Genomic DNA, 12,623 nt, shown 5'->3' with positions numbered 1-12,623 from the left:
CCGACCAAAACCAGTAAAATCTAGCGGGTTTTAAGCAAACTATGTGACTCGGCTAGGTTTTAATAAATCAATTAGGTTTGTGAATTGTGTAAAATTATATTAATAGGTCCACTCTATTAAATTTTTTACTTTTTAATGTATGATATATGATAATTTAAATAAGAGAAAAACTTATGAATTTTTTTTATTAAAAAATGCACTTTTTAGTTTTACATTACCAATTAGCACATAGGTATATGTTATATAGTTTATGAGTACATGAGTATATGTTATATAGTTTATTGCTTAAATTTTTATTTTTTTGTCTTCTTTTGTTTAATTTTTTTTTTTTGTGCTTTATTTGTTTATAGCTTTAAGTTTAAGCCTTTAACCCTTTTTTCTCATCTTTTTTTTATTTGGTTTGAAATTTGCCTTTTTTTAATATACAAAATTTTAAGACATGCAACAAGATTTTATTTAGCATAAACTTTGTTGCAATCTTATGACGTTTATTTATTTTGCTTTGGAATTTTATAGAATTTCTAATACTATTGCTTGTGAAACCTTGATTTTGAATTATAATGGCAAGTTTAATTTAGGCATATACCTTTTTTTTTTTTTTAATTTACATTTTCATGTTATGATTTCTCAAACTTATATATATAATTTTTAAAATCTTTTTTTTTGACCATGCAGTTTGACCATTGACCTACTGGTTAAACCAATGACTCATAACCTAACTCATAAACCTGGTCAACGTTTGGTCCGAGTCTAATAAATATGCATGTAACAAATTGGACTTTAATTAACTATTTTTTAGAACAATTTTGTCACACCACATGGTACTATTTTATTGGCAACTCATGCAATAACATTATCATAGATTTTGGGTAAATCTCATTTAAAGCCTAAAAGAACCCATATTTTATTACAGTGGATCTTATACTTCATCAATTAGGCTCATGACCCAGAACATTACTATATGGATTGAGTGCAAGCAAAGTTTCAAGGCTCACAGCTGTGGACACAACGCGAAGTCACCACCTAATTTTACAATGGCCTAGAACCGTGAATATAGCGTCTTTTCGAGAAAGGGCCTTTGATCTTACTACCAAAGTATGAGTTTGGAGTTTAGGTACGATTTTGGGAAAGTATTAGGCACCCAAAATAGCCTGACCTATGGGTCGGCTTCCATTTATTGTGTCCTACATCTTAATCCTATTAAAGACATATTCAACATTAGATCTTAACACACGCACACATTAGCATATATCTAAACAAACAACATGGCATCAATCATCCCAAAACCTAATCATTCATCTATCATGACGATCAGCCAACCCTAACATTCATCTAGCATCAGATCACCATATCACCATATCACATCCAAGGCGGCAAACAAATCATGGCAGAAACACAAGCAGCAAACAAATCATGTTATCATACAAAGCATGGCGCTTACATATACATGTTCATCAAAGAAAGGTAGGGTTTTTAGAACAAACAAATGCAAGTTCATGTAAATGTGTGACTTACCTCACTTACCTTACTGCATCACAACACCTATGACATCGATGAATGGACATATCAATGCATTTTCATGGTATTAAAGCGAACAAATAGGAAATAAACCCAAATCTAGCATGTGAAAGACAAACAAATAATAAACATCTGAAACAGAGACTCATATCTATGAAAAAGGATTAAAACATAAACATAGCATGTGAAACAAACAAGGAAAAGAAGCAAAGAAACTTGAATTAGGATTTCTGGGCAATGGCATGCGTGCGCATGCGGGTCAACTGCATGCGTACACATACTTTGATTTTTTTCCCAGGTATGTCATTGTACATACCTTTGCACATGTTGGTTGGCTTTTTTCTTTTCTTTTTTTCAATATCAAACGACAACTTTATTTATTTGTTATTAGTTTTTCTTTTACTAAATGTTTTATTAGTTGTGTCAATTTGTAATTTTGTAGTAATTAAAATAATTACTTTTTATAACCTATTAAAACAATTGTTTTTAAGTACTAGGGACATGAAAGTAAATTTATATAAACTACATTTTCTTAAATATGCTAAACAAGCAGGTCGGGTCGGTTGGGTTTGGGTTAAAAAAAAAAAAATACAAGTTCAAGTCAAAACATGTCATTTTAGGCTTGTTAGAATTGGGTTGGGTCAATCGCGTTGTGGGTGGGGTCGAGTTGACCCGTATTTTTCACATGAATTAAAAAAAAAAAGTTTTTTAAGGTTGTAAAGTGCAATTATTTCTAAAATTAAATAAGGTGTAGGATAGAAAATTTGATGTAAATGTTTTGAAAATACAATTAGCTAAAATAAAAAATTTTAAGTAAAATTTTATCCTAAAAAAAAAAAAAAAAAATTTGCTACCTTGAAGGTTTGGATGTTTGATATCCAAACTGATACATAGAACCGAAATAGGGTTGCAAAGACATGATTTTTGTATAACATGGATACAATTGAACTTTTTTCTTAGAGATATCCAAACCTTGAAGGTTTGTATGTTTGATATCCAAAGTCATACATAGAATTAAAATAGTGTTTGTAAGTCATGATTTCTGTTTCATCCCTAGATCGATAACCCAAAATTGTGAAAATGAAGAGTGTGAGAGAGAGAGAGAGAGAAAAAAAAAAGAGAATATTAAAACGATAGAAAATTATACTTTATCATCCTAAATTATATATTGAATTACACTTTACACCCTAAACTTTTCAAAATACACAATTAGTACCATAAATTATAACTCATGTTACACTTAGAATCCCGCCATCAATTTTGTTGTTATCATGGATGTAAAACAAAATTTTAAAGTACAAAGTGTAATTGAGAATGTTGTTTAGGGATGCAAGATAACAACAAAATTGACAACATGATGCTAAGTATAACACGAGTTATAGTTTAAAGTACTAATTGTATATTATAAAAATTTGAGTCCAAATCTTCTGTCCCACTTTTCCTGCTCCACTCCATGCTCCACAATAAAAACTTGCCACATGTTCACCTAACTAATTAAATGCTACCATTTATTGACTTATTAATACTACCATCATTAATTAATGTAGTAATTAATTAATTAGGTGAACATGTGTCAAGTTTTTATTGGTGGAGCATAGAGTGGAACATGTAAGTGGGACAGAAGATTTGGACTCTAAAAATTTATGGTACAAAACATTATTTGAGGTATGGTTTAAGGTTTTAAAGTACAATTATTTCTAAAATAAAATTAAGTGTAGGATAGAAAATTTGATGTGAATGTTTTGAAAAGACAGTTACCTAAATTTTTTTTTTTTTTAATTCAGAGTTAAATTTTATCCTAAAATAGAAAACAAAAAAAAAAAAAATAGTAAGTTGCTGCCAATGCGCTAGGAGTGTGACTGCTCTCATAAACACTTTGTTCTCCGTCCATCCAATCCACTTCTAATTCCACAGTACCACTATTACATTTTTTAGATTTTTTTTTAAAGAAATTCTACATTTTATTTATATATAAAATAAAATGTAATGTTACTAATATAGACTTGATTTTGTCCGTGTATTGCATCCGACGACTCCGTAGGATAGGCGCATAGCCCATTATTAAAAAGGAAAAAAAAGAAAGTCATTCAATTCAATTCTGAATTTGTTATAGGCAGGCAGAGATGCGTCTTTGTGTGTTTGTGTGTGGAGTGTGGTATCTCATATCTGCTCTACACGTTATATTGTGAAATGTTAATAATGGTGGTGATGATGATGTTGATTAGAAAGAGTCCAACAACAGCCACCACCAGGAATAGCCGTCCCAAAAGTAAACGCATGATAATAGTATAAAGATATTATAAAAAGGAAAGTTTAGTATATAATATATATTAATCTCATCTCATCTTCTAACGTCAACGTCACCGAACTCACTCACTCTCTCCCTTCAATCTTCATCCGTCCCTTTTACAAGGGTCAACGGGGTGTTCACTACTACTTGCGAATTGCTATCCCATCATCTCCATCTCAGATGTGGTGGTACAAAGAGTATTATGTCCCTTGTTTACAATTACAACACAGCAGAAGCAGTAGCTGTAGCAGTAGCAGGTACTACAACCACAACCACAACTGCTCTTTTTCTCAATCACTGTTACTATTACCATTTGTTGTTGTTGTTGTTGTTTCTTCTGATCCTATTTTGCTATTGCTCCGATGAGAGAGGCTCGGCCATATATGGTTGTGGTCCAGTTGGTAATACCTCTCTTCACATTTCTAGTTTTATTTTGCTTCTTTGTTGTTTCCTCTGCCGCAACCTGCAACCTAGATGATGGTGACTCTCTTTTGTCCCTCAACATAGCAGTAGGACCTCCCCATCCTCGTCTCAACTGGTCTCGGTCTGTGGATTGCTGTCTTTGGGAAGGGATCCATTGCGATGATAATTCTTCTCGGGTCATCTCTCTTCTTCTACCCTCCAGAGGCCTCACGGGGACCCTCAACCTATCTATCACACACCTTACCTATCTCTCTAACCTCAATCTCTCCCGCAATACCCTCTCCGGTCCTCTCTCTTCTGGCTTCTTCTCTTCCTTTAATCACCTCCAGTTCCTTGATTTGAGCTATAACCATTTCTCTGGGGAATTACCATCATCTTATACCGACACCAGTGTCCCTGTCCCTCCCCTGCAGACACTTGATTTATCAAGCAATCGCTTCAATGGAACAATTCCATCTTCCTTCCTGCACTCACTAGTGGGGACTTCCTTGATTGGCTTCAATCTTAGCCACAACAACTTCCAGGGCTCTATCCCCACCTCTACTTTGTGCAGCAACTCTTCTACTTCCTCTTCCTCCCTCAGGTTCTTGGATTTCTCCTTCAATAATTTCGATGGTCAAATTTCGAATGGACTAGGATTGTGTTCCAAGCTAGAGATTTTCCGAGCGGGTTTCAATTCTCTCTCAGGACAGCTCCCATCTGACATTTATGATGTTGCTGGACTCCAAGAGATGTCTTTACCTCGTAATAAACTTTCTGGAAACATTGACCGTCGCATCCTCCGCCTCACCAGCCTCAGAAGCCTTGAACTCTACTCCAATCTATTCGAGGGCCCAATTCCTCCTGATATTGGCCAGCTCTACAACATGGAAAATCTGCAACTTCACATCAACAACCTCACTGGTTTTCTGCCCTCGTCTCTGGGGAACTGCACCAATCTCACCACATTGATTTTACGAGTCAACCATTTGGCAGGTAATCTCTCCACCTTCGATTTCTCCCCATTTGTCCGCCTCACCACCCTTGACCTCGGCAACAACAACTTCACTGGTAACTTCCCACCAAGCCTCTACTTATGCAAGTCACTGACAGCAATTAGATTGGCCAGTAACCAGCTAACAGGACAGCTCTTGCCTGACATATCTGTCCTGCAATCTCTGTCTTTCTTCTCAATTTCAATCAATAATCTAACAAACATCACGGGGGCCATGAGGAATCTGATGGGCTGCAAGAATCTCAGTACTCTCATATTCACCGAGAATTTCTTTGGTGAACCAATACCTTATTATGATGACAACACCATGGATGCATATGGATTCCAAAATCTCCAAATTTTAGGTTTGGGTGGTTGCCAATTCACTGGTCAAGTGCCCAACTGGATTGCTAAGCTTAAGAAAATCGAGGTCTTGGATTTGTCTTTAAATAATCTCACAGGTACAATTCCTGTTTGGTTGAGTAGTCTGCCTCGTCTTTTCTACATAGACTTGTCTTGTAACCTCCTTGTAGGAGAATTTCCCCAGGAGCTCTGCCAATTGCCAGCTCTGTTGTCACAACAGGCTTATGATCAAGAGGATAAGACTTTTCTAGGATTGCCTGTCTTTGTCATGCCCGGCAATGCTACCATTCAACAGTACAATCAGTTCTCCAACCTTCCTCCAGCTATATACCTTGAAAACAACAGCCTAAGTGGCAATATTCCTCTTGGTATTGGCCAATTGAAGGTTCTTCATGTGTTGGATCTCAGCTACAACAACTTCTCTGGCAAAATTCCGGATCAAATTTCTGATCTCTCTAACTTGGAGAGATTGATTCTCACCAGAAACCATCTATCTGGTGAAATCCCTCCTTCACTTACAAGTCTAAATTTCTTATCTTCATTTACTGTTGCATACAATGATCTTCAAGGACCAATACCAACTGGTGGTCAGTTTGATACCTTTACCATTTCCAGTTTTGAAGGGAATCCAGGGCTGTGTGGCACAATCATGCTGCGTTCTTGTCAAAGTCAACTAGGAATTGAAACTCATATAGGCTCAAACAGAAAGCTTATTGCCGGAGTAGCCATTGCAATCATTTTTGGCACTGGTTTTATCATCACTGTGCTAGCACTGTGGATAATGTCCAAGAGGAGGATTATTCCGAAAGGGGACACTGACAAGACTGATTTGGATTCAATTTCTAGCAACTCTAATCCACTGGTTCCCATTGAGGTTGACAAGGATACCAGCATAGTAGTAATGTTCCCAAACAAGGCCAACGAAATCAAAGATCTTACCATATCCGAAATCTTGAAAGCCACAGACAATTTTAGTCAAGCAAACATTGTAGGCTGTGGGGGTTTTGGTTTGGTTTATAAAGCAACATTAGCAAACGGCACCAAGCTGGCTGTTAAAAAACTCTCAGGAGACTTGGGACTGATGGAAAGGGAATTCAAAGCTGAGGTAGAGGCTCTCTCCACAGCCCAACACCAGAACCTGGTTTCCCTGCAAGGTTATTGCATGCATGAGGGCTCTCGGCTACTAATGTATACCTACATGGAGAAAGGAAGTCTGGATTACTGGTTGCATGAGAAGGCTGATGGTGCATCTCAACTGGATTGGCCAACTCGGCTGAAAATTGCACAGGGAGCAAGCTGTGGGGTATCTTACATGCACCAGATATGTGAGCCACATATTGTGCATCGTGACATCAAGTCCAGTAACATCCTCCTTAATGACAATTTTGAAGCACATGTTGCAGATTTCGGTTTGTCCCGATTGATTGATCCTTATCAGACTCATGTTACAACTGAGCTTGTTGGTACATTGGGTTACATTCCTCCAGAGTACGGGCAATCATGGGTGGCTACTTTGAGGGGAGATGTTTACAGCTTTGGGGTTGTCATGCTTGAGCTGCTCACCGGGAAGAGGCCTATGGAGGTATTCAGACCAAAGATGTCAAGAGAGTTGGTTGGCTGGGTGCACCAAATGAGGAGTGAGGGCAAACAAGATGAAATCTTCGATCCTCTCCTTGGAGGGAAGGGTTATGAGGAGGAGATGCTACAGGTGCTTGATGTGGCCTGTATGTGTGTCAATCCAAATCCTTTCAAGAGACCAACCATTCAGGAAGTTGTTGATTGGCTGGAGAATGTAGGGGCAGCCCCCCGAGAACAAAATAAGGATTAGTATATATTGCACCTAAACACATCCCCTGAACATATATACTTACCCCAAAAAATTTTACATTTATTAATGCAGATTTTATCTAAGTTCCCCTTTTGGAATGAGTTTTATCTTGTTATGTTGCTTCAAAAATGTATCGAGAAACAATTATTACCTGCTACACTCCTTAGGAACCTTGAAGTAGAAACTGTAGATCTATGATTACAATTGTAAATTGTAAGAACTAGATTACAATTGTAAATTGTAAGAACTTGTCGAACGTGTGTAATGAGAAAGCAGTGACCTATTCATTCATAAAATAGCGGCTTTCAGCCTCTAGGATATGATGTCCATTTTAGAGTTTTGCTACTGTTCTCATAACCTGTCAGTTAAAGAACTAAATTAGAAGCAAGTATGCTACCTACATTGAAGTAAACAATGACATGATTAATTTTTTTCATCTGGATTCCCAGCTATGATATTTTGGGTGCAACACTTTCAACGGGGTCTCCCAAATTTCTTTGTTTTCTAATTGTAGAGACTATCCAAATAACTGCATCGTTGCAGATCTTTTATCTTCTCTAGCTGACCACTGATTTTTTCCCCCCTTTTTTGCTGAATAACAGTCAATAAACAACACAAAAACAAACAATAATAAAACAAAAGGGAACAAAAGAAACTGTTTGTGGGGGGGGGGCGGGCGGGCGGCGGTGGGGTTGTTTACCTTGTGAGATCTCACCAGAAGAGATGGTCAAGGGCTCCACTGGATGTGCAACGCAAGGCCCAAGAGACTAATTAATGAATATCAGTGTTTTCTTCTCTTTTCTAATATGTTTCTTGGATGTAATCGTAATTTAAAAGCATTCCTGAACAGTACTACACGTTCTCCAATGAAGTAACTATGCAATGGATCTACTATGATTGATGATTCTAATAGATCTTTGAGGATCTGAGCAATATCCAGTTGTTTGATTTCACCATTAAATTCAATAATACCGTTTCTTGTCTAACGTTAAAAGAGGTTTTTTTTTTTTTTTTTCGAATTTGTGGCATGGATGTGTGGGCATCACCTGTATATTTGAGTGGCCCTGTTATCTTCCCATCCTTTATAAAACTTGCAAGTATAAAATTTTCCCTTAAAAATGTCGTGGTTTGTTAAATTGCTGGAAGTTTACAAATAACTAGCAGTAGATTCATGCGATGCGTGAGAATATAAATATTATATAATGATGTGTAATATATAAAAAATAACCATTTCTTCAAGTGTTGTCTATTAAAAAAAAGGATTTGTACAAGTATTTTTTTTTTTTAATCTTTTTATCTCTACAAATATATCTTTTTTTTTCTTTTTTTTCTTTTTATGTTTGATTAATTTTTTTTTAAGGTGAACCTTATTCTTCTAATTTCTATTGTAGTCTATTATATTTACTTAATATACAACTAAACTTTATAAGTTTTTCAAATTTANATTCAAATTTCTCATCTCTTAAGAAATAAATAAATCATCATAATAACAAAACTCATTACAAAATTACAATATTATCTTAACCAAAATTAAAATGAAACTAAAGGAATAAATAATAGGCTTTATAATAATTTATTACCCAAACAATTGATAGGCATATTCAAATTCATGTTCCCAAAAAAACTAAGTATTAACCCAAACTAAAATTCAACCAAAGTTATAAAAGGGAAAGAGAATACTTTTGATGGGATATTTAAAAAAAAACACACAATACCAAAACACATAATTAAAAAAAAAAAAAAACCATCAACCTTAATTAGAGTTATAAGAAAGAATAAAAATTCCTCGAAAGAAAGTAGAGAGAGAGTGAGAGAGAGAGAGACTATTCACATTTTGTGTGGAAAAAATATGAATTGAATGAGAAAATGATATCAAATTTATACAAAATAAAATGGGAGTAGAAGAGAGTTAAAATATAAAAAGATGAAGGATGTATAACGGTAAAGTAGTGAGGAGATAAAGAAGGCAAAAAGGAAAGGGAAATGTTGGAAAAAGTGTAATAATAGGTCTGTACGTGTGTGAACTAATAGAAAGAAAAAGAGTTTTTTTTTTTTTTTTTGGAAAATAGGGGAAGAAAAGTTTAAATAGAGAAAAGAAAATATAAAAAATAAATGATGACGTGGTTGCGTAGCAACAATAAATGTTAAGTTTCAGCTTTTAATAATATATAGATATAGGTATAAACTGTTTACTAGAGAACAACATGTTTAACTACTAAATGTGAAAATAATTTGATGTTATTTGTGAAGACCCCTGGTTCAGTAAAATTCAGCTTCTTTCATACACTTATTTGTACTAACAAAATACAAATTTGTACAAAAAATTGACGCTTGCATACTAAAATTAATGCAACCATATATTACAGTATTATATTGATGCTGCTCGTAATCATTAAGAATTTGGGAAATAGTTGATCTCTTTCTCTTTTTCTTTTTTACTTCTTGTGTTCTTGTAACTCCTTTCTTTATTTGCTTTTAGACCCAGTACTGGTCACAAGCAGTCATATTTGAGAGCCATTGCATAGTTGGAGTACAATCGAAAAGCACATTCACAATCCTTTTGGTGCAACATGTGCCCTTCAATTATGTGCATCTATGCTCGCTTAGAACAACTAACGCTGTCACCTGTAGACACCAACGGGATCCTCACATCACCCACCTAAAAGTTGGTTTCTCTAAGTTTGTCAAGGATTGGAAGGGCAAAGCACATGACGATAAGATAGAAAAGGATAGAAGAACTTAGGAAACCTTGGGCTTACTCTTCCAAGTAATATGTATAATTTAAGTCAGAATGACATTCCTGCTGCTGATAGAAGGTTATAATGAGCAATCCAATTGATAATCATGTGAGCAAACTACCTTGAAAAGGGAACTCTTTTTTACTGTTCCTACCAAACCAACACCCCCCCCCCCCCCCCCCGGTTCCCCCAAACCCCCCAAAAAATACACCCAAATAAGAAAAGAAAGCTGGATTGTGTACATTTATCTCTTGACCAAATTATATAAAACCTAGTCAGATTAATGTCTCAGTGATGTTCAATCTCCATAATGTTCAGAATGTCTTATAATCATTGAAATGCACTCTTTTTCCCCTTTACCAGGATATACCACCAGTAAACTTGTTTGATAAATGAGCATATCTAATCATTTTGCTGCAGATAGCAAGTGTTACCAATCTTATGTCCCATATTTCCTTCATTGCTATCCGTTAAGCATTTGTTTACTCAACTTATCTTTATTCTTATTCTCTTCCTTTTTTTTTTCTTCCTTTAAATAAATACATGGGAACTTTGAAGTCAATTAAACAATTTATTGACGATGATCTTCTGGCCCAACAGATACTCGTTAGGAACTTCGGTAGAATTTAGACATATAGATAGGACCCTGGTTCCATTGAGTGTTTCTTTGTGACTGATTTTTTTGTTGGTTTGAGGCTTAATTATATGAACTATGCTTGCTCAAAGGTATATACTGATTAGTGAATAAGTTGAATAAGAGTGACAATTTTCAGACCAGGCATATCAACATGCCTATATATAGTTGGGTGTATATAGATCTCAGTTTCTTGATTTTCAATTGTATCCAATGGAAGCATCAATCAAGTAATGTTATGTCATATTTGAAGTCAACACACACACACACACACACATATATATCAGACTATATTATTTACTAGTAGTCAATGTTTGTGAATCTTTTAGGTGCATTGTATTGAACTTTTAGTTAATGTAGTTGGTTTGGATCCAAATGCTTGACTTAAATCATACCGAACTTACAACAAGAGTCTGAACTTTCATGTTCTGCAGTCTAGACAGTGTTTCACAGTCAAGTAGTCTGTAATATTCTTGTCTTGTGCGCAATGGAAAATAAAATCAAGTTGGAAAAATTATCATGAAAATTGTAGATTCCACCTGACTGCTGATCCAATAAAATGGGTACCAAAATTATATTTCAGGGTAATCATCATCACATACTGACTTAATAGAACCTGTAAGTTCTCTTCCCTCTCTTTGATGCCTCGTGGACATAGCAATGCTTCCCAAATATGGATGTGGGACAGAAATTGGTAAAAAAATGCTAATGCCTCTCCTTTGCACATCCTGTGCATGTCCATGTGGCAGTCCGTTGTTGCCCAGAGTGTGTCCGGCAGTGCTCAAAGTAGTGTCAGTGTGTGAGACGTTTCTGGCTACACACAGTGAGCAGTGATCTGGGACTATGTAAGTATTACTCTGAAGTGGCTGCGTAAGTCATCCATGAGTCAGAATTTGAGCCCGTAATTGAGGCTAAACACGGAGTTTTAGGCATTTATTTGATGATGCGTGGGACCATTCATTGGCTGCTAATAACTTTTCACTTCCAAATGCATCAATGCAGAAGAAACAATCTCAATGCAATGATGATCAACACATGGTAATTCTATGTGAATTTATAATAGTTATATGTTTTTATGTATGCTCTTGACCATCAGTTGCTGAAAACATTAGGAATCTTTTGCTTTTTGTTCTGACTCTTCTCACCTTCTCCATTGTCCACAAAGTTTAACAATCCCCTTCCCATCAGTTAATTCTTTGGAAGTTTGTGTGGAGTTCCAAAAGTGCCTTCAAAGGTTAATTTCTTTGTGTGTAGCGGCATTGAGTAGAATTTTGACTAATGGCAACTTGAGGCAGTGTCCGCTTGTTGTTATTGACTGTGTTGTATGTGTAAGAGGGCAGGGGAGAATATTAATCATTTACTCTTGCATTGCCCCATAACCAGAGAGTTGTGAAGTATGGTGTTCACTCTTTTCGGGGTATTTTGGGTTTTGCTTAAAGGTACAGTGGAGCATAAAATTTTTTGAAACATATGTAGGGTCAAAGAGGTTCTCAGCTTGGAATCAATGGGGAGCCTGACCTTGAAAGTCCTGGCGGTGACTTCTGCATTATTTCCTCTGATCTTATTGAGAGTTTCTTCTTCCTTCATAGACATTGTAATCAAAGAGTCAAAGGGCTCAAGAACTCGACTACATTTTACAAACCTTGCGCCGAATGCTTAGGTCAACTCATCATATCCATGAATGAATCTCTTCTCCAATCTGCCAAACCACCTCATGGTCATGGGTCCCAGGCTAGACGAGAAGATTTTACACATTAAGACCTCATTCTTGGAGTAGATGGCCATGTTTTGGTTGTATTGACTAACATACTCCGCAAGGTCAGATTTACCATCATAGATAAAGAAAATAGCCCTCA

General features: G+C 35.8%; 1 protein-coding gene across 1 annotated transcript; it reads left to right on the top strand.

Annotated features, from left to right (window-relative positions):
• Positions 1 to 3,774: 3,774 nt before the first annotated feature.
• Positions 3,775 to 7,691, top strand: LOC112028458 (tyrosine-sulfated glycopeptide receptor 1). The gene has a single exon (XM_024061148.2). The coding sequence runs from the start codon at positions 4,171 to 4,173 to the stop codon at positions 7,393 to 7,395; it is 3,225 nt and encodes a 1,074-aa protein (XP_023916916.2). The 5' UTR covers positions 3,775 to 4,170; the 3' UTR covers positions 7,396 to 7,691.
• The last annotated feature ends 4,932 nt before the right edge of the window (positions 7,692 to 12,623 follow it).

The sequence above is a fragment of the Quercus suber genome, unplaced genomic scaffold, assembly GCF_002906115.3.
Source record: "Quercus suber isolate HL8 unplaced genomic scaffold, Cork oak 2.0 scaffold_408, whole genome shotgun sequence".
Lineage (NCBI taxonomy): Eukaryota > Viridiplantae > Streptophyta > Magnoliopsida > Fagales > Fagaceae > Quercus > Quercus suber.
The sequence above is the reverse complement of the archived record's forward strand: the minus strand, read 5'-3'. Positions and strand labels throughout refer to the sequence as shown.

What these genes read in the sequence shown, in the direction of transcription:
- LOC112028458 (XM_024061148.2), top strand. Translation starts at nt 4,171, where the DNA reads ATGAGAGAGGCTCGGCCATATATGGTTGTGGTCCAGTTGGTAATACCT.